Source organism: Marasmius oreades, chromosome 5, assembly GCF_018924745.1.
Source record: "Marasmius oreades isolate 03SP1 chromosome 5, whole genome shotgun sequence".
In the NCBI taxonomy this organism is placed as follows: Eukaryota; Fungi; Basidiomycota; class Agaricomycetes; order Agaricales; family Marasmiaceae; genus Marasmius; species Marasmius oreades.
The window spans coordinates 3,293,753-3,308,802 of record NC_057327.1 but is presented as its reverse complement, the minus strand read 5'-3'; the positions used below and the strand labels follow the sequence as shown (position 1 = coordinate 3,308,802).

At 47.7% G+C, this 15,050-nt stretch overlaps 6 protein-coding genes across 6 annotated transcripts; 3 read left to right on the top strand and 3 right to left on the bottom strand.

Moving 5' to 3' along the window:
• Window positions 1-207: 207 nt before the first annotated feature.
• On the top strand, window positions 208-3,632 carry E1B28_009238 (uncharacterized protein; the record flags this gene model as incomplete). Its single annotated transcript, XM_043154115.1, has 9 exons — window positions 208-402; window positions 457-977; window positions 1,045-1,105; window positions 1,186-1,359; window positions 1,422-2,034; window positions 2,083-2,258; window positions 2,310-2,543; window positions 2,609-3,292; window positions 3,363-3,632. The coding sequence occupies exons 5-9, from the start codon at window positions 1,695-1,697 to the stop codon at window positions 3,630-3,632; spliced, it is 1,704 nt and encodes a 567-aa protein (XP_043009403.1). The 5' UTR covers window positions 208-402; window positions 457-977; window positions 1,045-1,105; window positions 1,186-1,359; window positions 1,422-1,694.
• Window positions 3,633-3,746: 114 nt separating this feature from the next.
• On the bottom strand, window positions 3,747-5,163 carry E1B28_009237 (uncharacterized protein; the record flags this gene model as incomplete). Its single annotated transcript, XM_043154114.1, has 7 exons — window positions 4,887-5,163; window positions 4,815-4,833; window positions 4,628-4,764; window positions 4,270-4,567; window positions 4,187-4,203; window positions 4,100-4,116; window positions 3,747-4,037 (listed from the first exon to the last, which is right to left on the bottom strand). Exons 1-7 carry the CDS (start codon window positions 5,056-5,058, stop codon window positions 3,747-3,749), a joined length of 951 nt encoding a protein of 316 aa, XP_043009402.1. The 5' UTR covers window positions 5,059-5,163.
• A 1,803-nt stretch (window positions 5,164-6,966) lies between these two features.
• On the top strand, window positions 6,967-8,532 carry E1B28_009236 (uncharacterized protein; the record flags this gene model as incomplete). Its single annotated transcript, XM_043154113.1, has 13 exons — window positions 6,967-6,988; window positions 7,037-7,084; window positions 7,138-7,152; window positions 7,202-7,342; window positions 7,391-7,499; window positions 7,548-7,570; window positions 7,629-7,650; window positions 7,703-7,876; window positions 7,992-8,098; window positions 8,157-8,206; window positions 8,251-8,360; window positions 8,419-8,440; window positions 8,494-8,532. 13 exons carry the CDS (start codon window positions 6,967-6,969, stop codon window positions 8,530-8,532), a joined length of 882 nt encoding a protein of 293 aa, XP_043009401.1.
• A 2,023-nt stretch (window positions 8,533-10,555) lies between these two features.
• E1B28_009235 (uncharacterized protein) lies at window positions 10,556-11,899 on the bottom strand (the record flags this gene model as incomplete). The annotated part of the gene is made up of 8 exons (XM_043154112.1): window positions 10,556-10,708; window positions 10,777-10,884; window positions 10,951-10,967; window positions 11,033-11,052; window positions 11,112-11,388; window positions 11,448-11,581; window positions 11,648-11,666; window positions 11,728-11,899. 8 exons carry the CDS (start codon window positions 11,897-11,899, stop codon window positions 10,556-10,558), a joined length of 900 nt encoding a protein of 299 aa, XP_043009400.1.
• A 307-nt stretch (window positions 11,900-12,206) lies between these two features.
• E1B28_009234 (uncharacterized protein) lies at window positions 12,207-14,279 on the bottom strand. Its single transcript, XM_043154111.1, has 10 exons — window positions 14,204-14,279; window positions 13,956-14,148; window positions 13,873-13,896; window positions 13,809-13,819; window positions 13,519-13,746; window positions 13,382-13,459; window positions 13,109-13,283; window positions 12,649-13,051; window positions 12,449-12,571; window positions 12,207-12,389 (listed from the first exon to the last, which is right to left on the bottom strand). Exons 1-10 carry the CDS (start codon window positions 14,220-14,222, stop codon window positions 12,360-12,362), a joined length of 1,284 nt encoding a protein of 427 aa, XP_043009399.1. The 5' UTR covers window positions 14,223-14,279; the 3' UTR covers window positions 12,207-12,359.
• Window positions 14,280-14,349: 70 nt separating this feature from the next.
• E1B28_009233 (uncharacterized protein) lies at window positions 14,350-15,037 on the top strand (the record flags this gene model as incomplete). Its single annotated transcript, XM_043154110.1, has 2 exons — window positions 14,350-14,564; window positions 14,620-15,037. 2 exons carry the CDS (start codon window positions 14,350-14,352, stop codon window positions 15,035-15,037), a joined length of 633 nt encoding a protein of 210 aa, XP_043009398.1.
• Between the last annotated feature and the right edge of the window lie 13 nt (window positions 15,038-15,050).

Genomic DNA, 15,050 nt, shown 5'->3' with positions numbered 1-15,050 from the left:
AACGGTCCCACAGCACGCCCAATTCCGGAAATGTGCAGCATTTACTACGATACATCATAGATAGCGTATTTATTGTGTTAGAGGCCTTGAACCGTCAGAAACGGCTGGAGACGCGACGCGACATCCAGGTGCCATGTTTTTGGTGGCTGTGAACCGTGGGTTGCTTATTAAGCAGCACGACGCGGCAAGTGCAGTTGCCCCACCCCATCAATAGCAGAAAGGGTCCCGTTATGGTCACGCTCCCGATTTTCAACCCAGTTCTCACTGCTCAGTATTATTATGGAAGGAGTGGGAGCAGAACATATGTGTGCTTAAAGGTGTGGAGTGCCGAATGGGATGAAGAAGGAAATCGTGATGGTACTTAATGGATAAGGGGATTCTTTGCGAGGTGAAGATCACAAGGTGCGGTTCCGGCAGATTTCGCTGAAGGCTCCCTAAGCACTTCCCATTTCCCAGCATCTCCCATGTCGACGTGTAAGCACAAACTGGCCTGCCCTTGCAACCCATTGCACATCAAATCACCCTCCTCTGCCTTCTAGTCAAATTTCTGCTCGTGAATGAGCCGATCTCTCAACCCGACATTGTCACTTGAGTACAAGTCACCGTCACGATGGCCTCAGCGAGGGCAGCAAAATAAAGGAACGGTTGTTGGCGCTGAAAATCGAAGACTGGTTTGAAAAAGGAAGCCGAACTATTCGAGGAAATCGAAGGTTTTCAAAAATCCTTCACGTACTCATCTTGACTTACTGCAGCCACTGTCAATGTCATTCAGAAGAACAAGGTCAAGGCGAAAGAAATATCGCCTACCTGCAGGAACGTCTTCAGGCTAATGTCATCCTGTCCAACAATTCGCTTTTTCAACACATCCGCAAACATGAAACATAAATTCACAATGCGAATACACTCCCGATATTTTGCCTCGACGAAGATATCCGTGTTGGCCGATGTTACATTTCTCTCTGAGTCCTGACGATAGAGTTAAGTGTCATTTATTAGCCCAAAAGCCAAGATACGAGCCCTGATCTCCCTGGAAATGACCAACAGAGGCACCTGGAGTACTACTCATGGCATTTATAGGGTGAAGAAGCGTACGATAAATGATAAGGTGTGTGATTTGTATTTTACGAAAGGGGACGAAAGAGCAATCTGAAACTCACCGAGATCTTCCATCATTTCCCTCCCCAGTTCCAAAATCGAGCTTGCGTACATTCGCAGGCTCCAGGATCTACCGATACGAAGGCAACTGATCAATAATTTCCACGAGCGAATACATGCCGCACTCCTTGGTCGCCTAGATGCAAGGGTGCTGCAAAGAATATGAACTCAATCAAGTGTTCCGTTGTGGTGCGATGAAATATGGTAGGTACAGCCCTATAAATGACATTTCGATTCAACCCCTCATTGTTCGAACACTGGTTCAGACCGGGTGCGAGCACAGAGATGGTCTGAGTGGGTTCTGAGGCTTGGAGTGCGTTTATTATGGGATATGAACCAAGTCTTGTTTCAGGCATCCGATCATTCGAAGTACTATTCATGATCCTAGAATTGAATTAGAATAACTTTCTCGGAGTCACCCATCTTCGGAGACCTTTCCTCCCGTCCACATCCGTTAGTAAGAGGTCCGCCGAGTTTATGTCCTTACGTTAGAACAATTTCGTTCAGAAATATCGATAAAATGCAAAAGGTCGCCAGTTATGCCACGCGGCAACGATTTACGTGCGTTCACCCACAAGCGAAATATCGCCCCTTGCCACTCCTTTATCCACGACCTCCTTCTGATGCTCTTCTCAAGGAAAAATATCATCCGGACGGGCAAAAAACCTCTTTACGCAGCCTCCAAAGTACTCAATGTCTCCAGTACAACTGCCTCTTCGGCGTTTGCGAAATGCTGGGTACACGGAACCAATAAGACTTCTGCAATCTTTCGTTCTGTGAAGAATCAAGGTCTTCGAAGGGTTTATTCCACTGGTAGTGGCAACGGTAGTGAGGGGAAAAATCTGAATAGTGGTTCAGGGAGGAGTATACCATTTTATCGTACGTGGTAATACAACCTATCCATCCTTAAGCTGACAATCTTCCAAGACAAACTTGTGAATGCATGGACGTCAACGCCAGTTGTGTGGTACCCGATTCCAATCGCTGTCGGTGCAATACTTCTCGTGGCAATACAGTATCGCAAGAAATCGAGGCGCGCAAGTAAAGAAGTTCAGGTCGACGAGGAAGGAAGGGAAATCATTAAACTAAAAGGCCCCTGGCAGGTGAGTGTTGTTCAGCATCGTTTTGGTCCCAAAATCCAACTGAACTAACAGGTCCACGTTCTTGGTGCCCTCCCACTTCGTAATATGTCACGGTTATGGGGCTACATGAACTCTCTGGAACTCCCACCCTGGTTCAGGCCTGTCGGCTTTCGAGTATACGCCTACGCGTTCGGCTGCAATCTCGACGAAATAGAACCCTCAGACCTTCGAGCTTACAATAGTTTGGGAGAGTTTTTCTACCGAAAGCTTAAACCCGGCGTGCGACCAGTGGATGACGCTGTCCTGGTAGGTTTATTCCCTTCTTGAGGCAAGCTATCCCAGATTCGGAATTTGTTGTAACCGCTCAATAGGTCAGTCCCGCAGACGGTCGTGTACTTCATTTCGGCAAAGTCCAAGATCTACGAGTGGAACAAGTCAAAGGAATTACCTACTCCTTGGATGCTCTCCTAGGTGTAGATCGTCCAGAATCCCCTCCACCGACACCTATCCCTTCTCATCGCCACACTATGCCCATCGTAGATGACCACGAATTCGCCAACGTGAACGGTATCGAATACAGTCTTGGTCAATTGATTGGTGATTCGCCGCCTTCTACTCCTCGTTCTGAAGAACCACGGACAAAGAAGTTTGGTGAACAAACCGACGCATCTGTCGTCGAGGCTGGTCGAAATCTCAAGGAGACGATAGTCCATGACGCCTCTGTCGCGTTGGAAGTCGGCATGGGTGACGTTCGTGCTACCCCGAAACCCAGCGTGGGGAATCTGCGGCCAGGAAACTCTCTCTACTTTACCGTCATATACCTAGCACCAGGCGATTATCATCGGTTTCACAGTCCCACTGCTTGGGTGGTCGAGAAGCGAAGACACTTTGTGGGCGAGCTCTTTTCGGTGTCACCCTACATTGCAAAGAGATTGGAGAACCTGTTTGTCTTGAATGAGCGTGTCGCTCTACTTGGACGATGGACGTATGGGTTCTTTGGGATGATTCCCGTTGGTGCTACCAATGTTGGTAGTATCAAGATTAATTTCGATTCGGTAATGGTTTCTTTTTATGGTTTCATTACTTTCCATGATTGAGCTAATCACAATATCATTCATCATGTAGACACTACGCACCAACGAACGAGGTCGTCTACCTCCCCCTGGAACTTACACCGAAGCGGTTTACTCGGAAGCATCTCCGATCTTGAACGGGCAACCGTTGTTACGTGCGCAAGAGATGGGAGGCTTCAGTTTCGGAAGCACGATTGTGTTGGTGTTTGAGGCACCAGAGACATTCAAGTTTTCGATAGAGAATAATCAGAGAGTTAGGGTTGGACAAAGACTTGGCGACGTTTCGCGAAACCTCGACTCGTTCAAGGCCAAGCAAGAGTAATTGACCTACTGCTCCACTATCTAGACTAATGCATACCTTTCTATCATACGCACTCCATACATGCTATCTGACAATCCTTTCGCCGACAAGGTATCCCTACTAAGATGAAAAGGTTCATAAACGGGACCATGGTGGTGTTGTTGGTGACTTCGCATCCAAGAACGTCTCCACGACGCCAACCCAAACTTCAGGGTCGAAATACTCAAACCATTGATGACCAAATCCCAGACTGGGAACTTCCCCAGGCCGATCTCCAACTTGAACCGAACGTGCCCATGGAATACGTTGTAAAAGTTCTTGTCCGCATGAGATAGGAACGATGGCATCCTTTTCCCCGTGAAGAATCAAGAATTCGATACTGCGAGGAAGCCTTTCGTGAAGACCCCTGAAGTTAAAGTTACGTAGCTGCCAAAAGGAAGGAAGTAAGTGATCTGAGTTTGAGGTGCACGAAGGAACATAGAACGGACTGCAAGACCTTGCTTCGCTTTTGAACGTTCGCCACGTTGAGTACGCCATGGGTAAGCAAATTCAAACGAGGGCTTGGTGGTACTTACAGAGAGTACGGCCGGGTCTGATGAGAAAGGAAGATACGATAATCAGCGACGGGCCAGACATCCGGATACGCTTTTTTTTTTACCTTCCGGAAAGCATGCTATTGAGCAAGAACTCTCGACGATCCTTGTTGGCAGGATCTGCCAACCACTCCGGGTCAAAAGTGGAGTCTAGCACCGGCTGCACACGGGCTTTCTTCTCTTCAAGGGTGAGAGGCCGAGATGGTACTGATACTTCGGACAGGTTTTGGAGACGAAGAGCGCCGTGAGACCAAATTGTAGCACAGAGAGTGCCCGATAAAATGACATGAGTGACGCGAAAAGGGAGTGAAACGGGGTTTGTTGGATGGTATTGAAGGAACAAAAGCTGTTGTGCGACGACACCTTTTGGAATTAAGAAATTTGGTACGCATGTCGAATGGTGAAAGACAACGGTAAGCGTACCTCCCATCGAAAATCCACATAAAGCCAATTCTTGCCATCTCAAGGAAGTCAAGATAGTCAGAAGATCCCTGGCGAGCGATTCTACCGTTATTTCATCATTTCTTTCCGGTGTTGAATAGGTCGAATCACCCATTCCTCTGTGTACGTCAATTTCACGGAGATCGTAAAAACAGTGGCTTGCGTTTACCGATGGTCGTAAATCAAGACTGACAAACGTTTCAGGCGAGAAGCACACTGATGGAAAGGTGGATAAACATACCTGGTCGATGAGCAGCAAGAGGATTGGCCAACCTCTCCCAATCACCTCTCAAAGAGGTCATTCCGCCAATGAGCACGATGGGTAGAGCTCGGCCTATCCATTGAGAACCTAGAATCTCGTACGCCAAACTTGCACCATCTGGAGCAGTGACAGTGAGAGGCTCAATCATCATTGGGAGGGATTGAAACTCGGCAATTATAAAACCGTGAGTAGCCGTGCAGCACTCATAACTAAGTTACTGTAAGTGAGAGGAAAAGGAAAAGGGAGGGAACTTCTCCGGAAAATACGGGGACGGCCCATCGGTCCGAGTCACCAGAAACCTTCACTTGCCAGTGATGCCCGGCACTAAGCCGTATGTCCCGAGTGGCCCGGTGGCCGGCAATGACTATGCCGCCTCAGAATGACAGGAAGTGCTCCGAGTATTATACCTAGGCCTGTGACAGACCTATCCCTGACGAGTTGGTAAACTGTGTACTAGTACTGTAAAATGGAAGCAAATCATCAGCCACACATTTTAAGGATTTGTGTAGGCCGTTTCGACAGGATCACGAGCCAAGCCGAACAAACCCAAACACGTTACGGACTGCCTTTTTCGGATGACAGCTTTGGCACCGACTAATGCCGATTTTCTAGCTGTGCTCTTTTAACTTTGGCACGAAAAAGTCGGTCCATCCGCTGCAAAAGACCCTCTACCGCGACAACTTCTCTGACTTACGTGCTCAAGGGGTCGGGATATTCACATAGCATGCCACCTCTCCTGAAAAGTTGGTAGATGATATACTTGTTGTGAGTACATAGAAACTTCTGCGTACACTAGCTTTGACGCAGGCACAGCTGCCAAGAACTTGTTTTCCGCCTACCGAAACCCACCGAAACCTAGAACAAAAATGTAGAAACAACCCCTAGTATGGATAGGTATCCAATGGCGCCACAAAACGAACATGCGACACGCCTACAGGTCTAGAAGACACCACTTAAAGGCGTAATAACCCCCTTCATGTACGCATAACGAGTATTGACATGGATTTGTTCGCCGATAGTACACATATTGAGGAGAAACGACGACAGCGGGGACCAAGTGCGGCCAAACAAGGCACGAGAACTAGCATAAACAAGGGGAATCGTCTCCCACCATGCTACTTCGGATATACGAATCGGTGAAATCTGGACCGCTCAGGTACTGTACACCCTTGAAACCCGCCTTCAGTCGCTGTCTTCGATTAATTCCTCAGAACACGAACATTCAGCGCTTCAGCTCAGACTCAACTTGAACGCTGACCAACTTAGCTGCCAGTTGAAGGACGATAACAAACCCGCAGCCCATCACCTGGTAGGCGATATCCAGCACTGAATTGGGCAATTGTGAGCCAAGAGAATACACGGATATGTTGGAATGAACAGGTGCACAGTCTAGCTGTCAGTTCAGAGAATGCACGGATATGTTGAACTAAAAAGCCACACTGTCAGTTCAGCGGATATGTTGGACTAACCGGTGCACAGTCTAGCCGTTCATTTCAGAGAATTGACCGTTGACCACCCGTTCTTGATGTCCAAACGGGATCTCATCCGAGACTCTTCACGAGGTGTCTTTACTGTTCACCTGATGGATACGCGAGCAGAAACGGTTACGGTAGCACCGACACTGACAGGCCACAAGTGAAAAGTAGAAGGAGTGTATCCGTGGACCGGGAACTTGGAAAGATACACAATCCTCGGGATCTCAGAGAGCAATCAACAGTAAAGAGCATCTCAGAGAGCACCAGGAGCTCAGAAGGGTGCTGGGCTGGGGGATCTTGGATAAACCTCGTGAAGCCGGGGATCAAGTTCAGGGACAATATTGAGGAGCCTAGCCGCGACTGACAGGTAATTTCTCAACGACTTCGACAGGAGTCTTACCTCGAACCCACAGGAAGCTTTTTTGGAATACAAGGTCTGATACCATTTTCGAACAAATCTAAAAAGCTTACCAAAGCCAACAGCTCCTTCATTTCTATTTAACTCGATACATATCCACTGTTGAATACTATTGTTTCCTAACAACTCTCAGCTCCAAGCCTCCACTACTCGCAACTAACTGACAATGTCTCTGCCACGCGGAATTTGTTAGTGAATCCTCTTCTTTCCTTGTCACTATTTCATCGTTGGCATAGATCACATCGAGAATGCTGGGGTTGGCAGTGCCATTGAGCTCAAAGACGGTACATTTTCACTCCATTCGACTTGATGTACTGACTGTATCTGTTATTTCTAGGCAGCTCCGTTGACGGTCAGCACCACCATCGCTTGTACCGTCTAATAGCTCATGTAGTTGGCAGGCACACCTATCGTTGGCTGGCATTCTACACCAGACACGATCAACTGGCATCAGCTCTGGCTTGCTGAACCAATCACCAACCTTGCTGATACCTTTACCCTTTGTAATCTGTTCAGCGGTACCTACATGGATCTCTACAACGGCACGTAGCTTTTGTTATCTTGCACATATGGTTCTCACGATTAGCCAGGTTCTTCCGAAGCGGGGACCATAATCAATGGTCGGCACGGAACTGCCTCTACGACCGATACCCACCAGCTCTGGACCATCAAGAAGACGAGCGACGGTAGGAGCTACAAGTAAGAAACACTATGCTGGCTTCCCTCTGGCATTCACCGCATTCACAGGATCCAGAATTATGGAAGCAAAAGTAGAACTTCATCTTAGACCTCCCTTGTAAGATATTGCGCTGATATCCATTTATACAGCCTTCGTCGATCTTGTCTATGCGTATGTAACTGACCTTGTTAATCCTCATACCCTCATCATGTTCTGTTTACAGCGACAGCTCTGATGGGGCCAAAATTGCTGGATGGACCGGCACTTGGGAGCAAAGCAACCCTCACCAGAATTGGTACTTCAATAGGATGAGCGTCTCCAGCGAGGAGGCCCAAGCGACTATCGCGCGAAACCCTCACATTCACGGGACATACAGAGGATACATCCTCGATGGAGAGTATGTTACTCATACTTAAATGCATTCTACGATCCACTGACCCGATACGGCAATGATACTCATACTTAAATGCATTCTACGATCCACTGACCCGATACGGCAATGATACTCACAGATATCTTGTCCTCCCTAACGCCACTTTCACTGAGATTTGGAATGACTCCGGTCTTCCTGCTCGCAACTGGCGTGACCAAATCTATGATTGCGATGACTTTGCTATAGGTGAACGGCTTCATACACACGGAGCACCCGAGCCCGCAGTCTGACCTCCCGTTTTTAGCCATGAAGGCCGCCGTTGGGAAGTGGGGCGCCGACAACTGGAAAGCTAATGTAAGTCACTCCCAATCGGCATATTAGTGGCTAAACGCGCGCAGGGCTTCGCCATCTTCTGTGGAGTTATGCTTGGTGTCAACGAGGCTGGAGATGCGGCCCATGCTTACAACTTCACCATCACCAAGGACCTTGCTGACATTGTCTTCTTTGAGTAAGCTCCACCGGTTCGGCTTCGAGGCGCAGTTGCTGATCCATCACCTACCCTACAGGCCTCAGAACGGTGAATACCCGGTGAGGAGATTGGGTTGTGTATTCTCCCCATTGACTAACTTGACGGTATTCAGAACAACATTGGCTATAATAGTTACATGGCCTTCTACTGAAGGGACGGGTGAAAGGACTTGTTATGATACGAAATGTACAGTCCAAGAGAAAAGACGGAAAAAAAAACCATGTGTACCAAATGTCCGATAAACAGTCATACTTACGTATAATCCAGATACTTGATTTACTTCTCACTGCGCTACCATGCCTTACATTCCTCCGAGTTCCTTGAAAGACCACTAGCGAAGAGCATCTTCTGTCGGGACGCAATGTCGTCATCGCCATCATCCTCGGTCCCAACTTCCCACTATCACCGGTACCTTGACTTGGATAGTAGACTGGGCCCCCTCAATAATAACAATTCCGTTCAGATAGGCGAGACGGGGCCCAACGCTCTGCCAGAATAACCAGCAACTGACCTGTGAGTCAAAGAAGTCAATACTGACAGCTGCGAACCGGAAATGACGGCGACTGGGACACGAAAACCATAGCAAACACCCAGTGGACATAACATTCTCTGACGACGAACCAGTCGACCAATGTTGGTCGAGCAGGCCGTTGAGAACATCGGTGGATACCCGTTGCGAGGAGGTTAGATTCGCAATTGGTTGCCATTGCTAGGATCTAAGGTCCTCCAAGACACTGATCGCCTCTGTAGCACGGCGGTATATATGAGAACAAGATGGGACAAGCGCAAGAAGGTATGTTATAAAGCGGTTATCTCACCTGAAAGGTACCATCTCATGAAGGGGACCGTAATTCCTCAATCGGACGCAAGACGGATTGATTGCTTTAGGACATATAGACTCATGCGCCACTTGTATACATTCTAATGCTGAAATAACGAAACACGGGCCGCTGGAGGGGGTAGCCGAGCCGTGACGAGCGAGGTCTTACAGTCCACCAGCTCGAGATGTGATAGAGGTGGTACTGAAGGAAATTGAGGTGTGTCTAATCAGGGACCGATGTTTGGCGATGGTGGAGGTTCTGCAGATTGGTTTAACGTATCGAGAACTTCATTATGTCCACCGTGAGGGATACTGCGAACTCGCTGCATAAGTGAACGCTTGGTGTCGTGTGCTGCGGCGTAGCAGAAGATGGTAGAGGTTGTAGCTCCAAAGGGGGAGAACTTGAAGTGCCAAAGTAACACAAAGTGGTGTATTTCCGTGACGAGGAAGATTCGGCTGACCGATGACTAGACGTGTCCTCCGCCCAACTTTCAGTTAACGGTTGGTTCAATAAGCTGGTGACCGACGACATTCGGTTGGCGCCTGGTCTTCTCTCGTCCTTTGCCTGTCGATCTGACAGATGACAGTTACACGAGCGCCAACCTGAACCCCGTCATGCAATCAAACATTTGCGAATTCCGTTTCGTATGTGATGGGAATTCGTATTCGCGGCGTCTGATAGCCGTGAATAAACAGCCTTGAGCATCATGCATCAAGATGAAGGCAGCTTGAGTGACGAATATCGAAAAGAAGTAAGGGGAAATTTGTCTTCGATTAGTCTTCGAAGAGCTTAGATTACGAAGACACGACTCACCAGAGGTTCCTCAAGATGACGCGAATATTTCGGGTCGCATACAGATAATTTGCTGGGGACCGATGCGGTACATAGGATGGTGGCTACTTGTAAGTGTTTGACACCTCGTGTTGTGGGCGCTTAGTCACAGTGAACCTCCGTCCCATTTTTGGTCATCGTCTCCGACTGACCAGACAATCCAAGAGCGGGGAGCTTTTGAGTAGCCTCGATGAAGATGAAGCATCGGATCCCGTGGCGGTTTACTATCACCCTCATATTCGTCTGTGAGCCGACATTCTGAGGCATGACCCGAGTAGTCCGAGTACTGCGAGTCGGGTGTCGACGAGAAGCCAGTGAAGCGCCCGCAGAGCGCTATCTTCAACCTCAGTCACGGAGACGTTAATTCCTCGTCCCTACGTACACTACGGCGCTTCCATCCGACTGTCAGAATCAACAAAACCAAAGACCCGTACCGTACACGACATGAATCAGACCGATTGTAGCTTTCATACATTTATGAAAAGAAAAAACAAGGACCGCCGTTTATTGATTTCTTTTCCATCACTTCTCCATGAACCTCTCTATTACATCCCTCCATACCTCGATATCAAAATATTCATACCAGTGATGACCAAAACGAAGCGTTGGAACTTTCCCTTCCTCCTGTGGGCCCGTCTCTACAAATTCTGCCCACGGGAAGAGGCCCATCATAGCCTATAATGAAGGAAGCATATTAATCCAGGTTCCCACAGGTTCTGTAGGAGATTTGAAGAAACCCTCACCTTGGCCGCCTTGAATGGAATGACCTGGTCAAGTTCTCCGTGTATGATAAGCATATTCAAGTTACGTGGAAGCTGGTGTAAAAGTCCCACGAAATCAAATGTCCTGAGCTATGTATAGCAATGATCCGTTCAACTCGTGCACAAACGAGTGAGTAGGGATGGTAAACAACATACCGCTTCCTGTTGTTTCGCTAACGGTGGTGAGGGACGACATTGTCAACTTCTTCAATCACAAGGAGAAAACCGTGAAACGTACCAACTACTGCAGGTGGGCGTCTAGAGTCAAGGGACGCTCAGAGTCCGACGAAGAATAGGAGAGAAAAGGCGTAACGTACATTGCGGAAGCTCCCCGTTTACAGAGATACTCAAATCGGGATCTATTCCGTTCAAGCCATTCCCGGTCGAAAGTCTGTTCTAATATCTTGATAGCAACCATCCTTTTTTCTGCTGGCGTCCGAGATTTATTACCAGGAGTGGGCTTGTATTGCAGCCCTTGGTCGAGTAATACTATCGAACGAGTCGCAGCAAGAAAAACATGGGTTGGACAGAAAGGTAAAGGTGTCGGATTCTTGGGGTGGTAGGGTAGGGTTAAGAGTTGTTGTAGAACGACCCCTAGAGCATAGGTTATACTTTGGGTGTTATGGTGCTGCAACGAATACTGAAGTACTGACCACCCATAGACCACCCGCAAAAAGCGACGTGCCTCCATCTAAGGTGGTCAATTAAAGCGAGCAAATCTCGAGCTAAAACCTCGATGGAAATCTCTTCAATGGCGTCTGGTGAAGCTACTGAGTCTCCCATTCCCCTGCATCAGTTTGAAGCGCAGTCAGCAAGGAAAAAGTCAAGGATAGCTGAAGGTGTCCTTGCCTACCTATGATCATAGATCAAAACTGGGGAGCGATAGAAGTGTCAGCCTCGCTCCTTGATGGTTTCGAAGAACAGAAATCCCACCTGGGCGACCTTTCGATAAACAATCAACGAACCTCTCCCAGTCCTGCCGGACCGCAGTCATTCCACCGATGAGAACAATCGGTACCTTCGTGCCCAGGAGCCGACTTCCTCGTATTTCATAAGCAATGTGAGCGCCATGTTCGATTGTCAATACTGATGGAGTAGTGGCCATGTTTCTTCAGTCGCTAGGTGATGTTTAGACTGAGGGTCAAGGAGAAGAAAAAAAGTGGGAAGCGGAGCGGGGGGTCAAATCAGAAACCCGGGGAGATGCCTTTCCTTATAACTGCCCCCCACACACACTACCAAGGGATGTGATTCAGCCAGCCAAAAAGTCCCAGTTGAGTACCCATCTATCGCTTACTGCACCCGTTTAACAGGGTGGCATTATGGATGTTCATATTGCAACCGTTCCCGTAGAGCATGGGCGTTGGGACTTTATAGCACCCGTAACATTCATATTCCCGCAAGAAAGTTTGCGTCGTGGTTCGCCTTGGGACGTGGAGGTTGGTCGGGGTTGAAAAATTGGAAGTCATCAAATAGCAGCCGACAGATCCCTAGTTTCTTGTTCGTAAGAATGTAAAGACTAACAAAGAGTGCGACGATAATTATTAAAGAATGAGCCTGAATGAAGGCTAGGTAAACTTGAAACTGTGGCTTTCCATCTACACAAAATCGAATCACGGTCAGACCAGAGTCTACACGGTATAACAAAGACGCATACGGTTATCTCACCACCCTTATAACTCCCCCTCTTCTTCTTATTCTTTTCTTTACGGAAACCAGCACCTCGAGTGACAATCAGATCTGCATGCGCTTTGGCGCCGTAATCGTTTTTTGGTGCAGCCTTGAATGTTAATTAAAAAATGGGTAAGAGAGTTCTGATCAGCTAGAATACTCTGGAGCTTTCGATAGAAAACGTACCTTATTTTCATAACGGTTATCTATAACGTACTGTGACGTGACCTTGTTAGGATCGACTCTTTGAAATCTCTCATTTGTACGTCTGCCGTTTTTAGCAGCTGCTTCCTTTTCCTGCTCTTTCCTCTGAACTGTAGGCGCCGTCTCCAGTTCCACGCGTGCAGTCGAAACCACAGCCGTGGCTACTCCAGCCCCACCCTCCGATATACGACGTTTCTTGGTAGCTTTTACATCTTCTTGCAACAATTCGGACTTGGCATTGGTAGGTGGAATCGACGACACTTCTTCGGTGGCAGGTGACGTTTCTTTCGTATCCGAATTCGAATCCGAACTGTCAGAGTCGGAATCGGATGTCTCGGCTTTTTTCTCCTTTCGCTTGCTGACCGCGGCTTTGTTTTGTTTTGTCCTTTTGGGAAATATTCAAATGACTGTTTTTCGGCGAGTACGGATGAAAGGTGCTTACTTGGATTCCTTTTCCGAGATCTTATTTTTCACTTTCTCATTTTCAGAGTCAGAAGATGAATCTGATGAGGAATCGTCGCTTGAATCTCCGGATGACATCGTCTCACTGCGGTTTTGAGAGGATTTCGGTAAAGTTTCAACTGAATTTGCGGTCTTCTTGTTGACAGGTTCATCATCTGAGGGGGGGAAGGGACATCGCACAATTATGAGCCACAAATGCGAATGCGAAACAGCGGAAACGAGGCTCGGGTGCAATCAGGGTGAAAGTTCGTACCAGAATCAGAATCACTGTCAGACGAGTCGCTGCTAGACCCACTTGAAGGGCCTGAGTCACTTGATGATGAAGAGGATGCTGTTAACGATAGCACATTGATGAATGGTCATTTAAAGTGTATGTGATCAACATCTCACATTCTGACTCGGATTCCGAGGCTTTCGAGGCTTTCTTTCCGACCTGTTTCAATTTTTCGCGCTTTGAAGCTTTTTTCACGTTATTTGCAGATTCGGATTCAGAAGAGGATGAGGATGATGTAGTAGGGACAGGGGGAGCTTTCATTTTGAACTTTGCATTTGTAGATGAACCCGCGATACAGGTAGCAGTACTCAATTTAGAGTCATTGGAGCTAGAATCCGAAGACGCTAGGGCGGGAATGTCATGAACACGATCAACCTCGATAGAAAAGACGATAGAAAAGACATACAGTCATCGGAACTGGGATACGAAGGGCCATCAGAGTATTTCAGGACAAGAAACGATGTACGTACTCTGAGCTTTCTGAACCGGTATCACTGGAACAAAAAATTTTGTTAGAATATGAGCGAGTTCGTAGATAATTTTTTGAACGCACTCGGACGAACCATCCTCTTTCAGTCTTTTCGCGGTCATCGTTTTCCACTGCTGTATGATTTCATCTAACTGCGGACCTTCTGTCTCGATCCCATCCTTCAACACTACCACGCCCCGCGCTGCCTTTTTCAGAGCGTCTGCGGCTTTGGAATGTGAATGTTTGGTCAAAAAGGCATGAATTAGGGTATACGTTGCTGCCAATCGCGAAAATTAGCGGATAAAGTCATAAGTCACTTGAGCTCGACTCACTAGCCAGATTTGCTTCCATTTGATGAACCGAGACTACTGTTGGCGAAACGCCAAAGATGAAAGAAGAAAGAAACTGAATGAATGGAACTTTTTGTGTACACGAGATAGGCAATGGTATCCCACGCCTGGACTCCTTACATTTGACAATGACCACCGCTATCAAAGGCATCTCTCAGCCTCAACTCAAGCTCGATGGATCGCCGTTGCGTATTGCTATAGTCCATGCTAGGTGGAACAAAACAATTATCGATGCTCTTGTTCAAGGCGCCGTTACCAAGCTGAAAGAAAACGGGGTAAAGGAGAGCAACATCACTGTTGAATCTGTTCCCGGGAGCTTTGAACTTCCTCTAGCCGTTAAAAGGTCGGTTTCCGCCCGAATTCTATGTCTATCCATCTCAAAAATTATTGACGTATAGAATGATTGGTGGCTCCCATATTCAACAAGCTTCTAATGAAACCGATCTCTTGGGTGGCCTCAATTTCAGTGCTGGTGCTAAGCCAATCTCCAGATCATCTACACCGGCGCCAATACTTCTGGGCTCCTCTCAAGCGTTCGATGCAGTGATTGCTATCGGTGTTCTCATTAAGGGGGCCACCATGCACTTTGAATACATCTGCGATACCGTTTCCCACTCGTTGATGAAGATTCAGGTTGACACGGGGGTCCCAGTCATCTTTGGGGTGTTGACGGCGTTGACGGATGATCAGGCTTTGGAGAGGGCTGGTATTGGACGTGGAGAGACAAAAGGACATAATCACGGAGAAGATTGGGGTCTGGCGGCTGTTGAGATGGGTTTGCATGTGAGGCGGTGGGCACAAGGAAAGTTCTCATGAAAAAGCAAGAACG

What these genes read in the sequence shown, in the direction of transcription:
- E1B28_009234 (XM_043154111.1), bottom strand. An exon ending in AAAGAGGATGGTTCGTCCGA is followed by an intron (nt 13,897 to 13,955) that starts GTGCGTTCAAAA and finishes TTTTTGTTCCAG; the next exon opens with TGATACCGGTTCAGAAAGCT. An exon ending in CTCGGAATCCGAGTCAGAAT is followed by an intron (nt 13,460 to 13,518) that starts GTGAGATGTTGA and finishes TATCGTTAACAG; the next exon opens with CATCCTCTTCATCATCAAGT.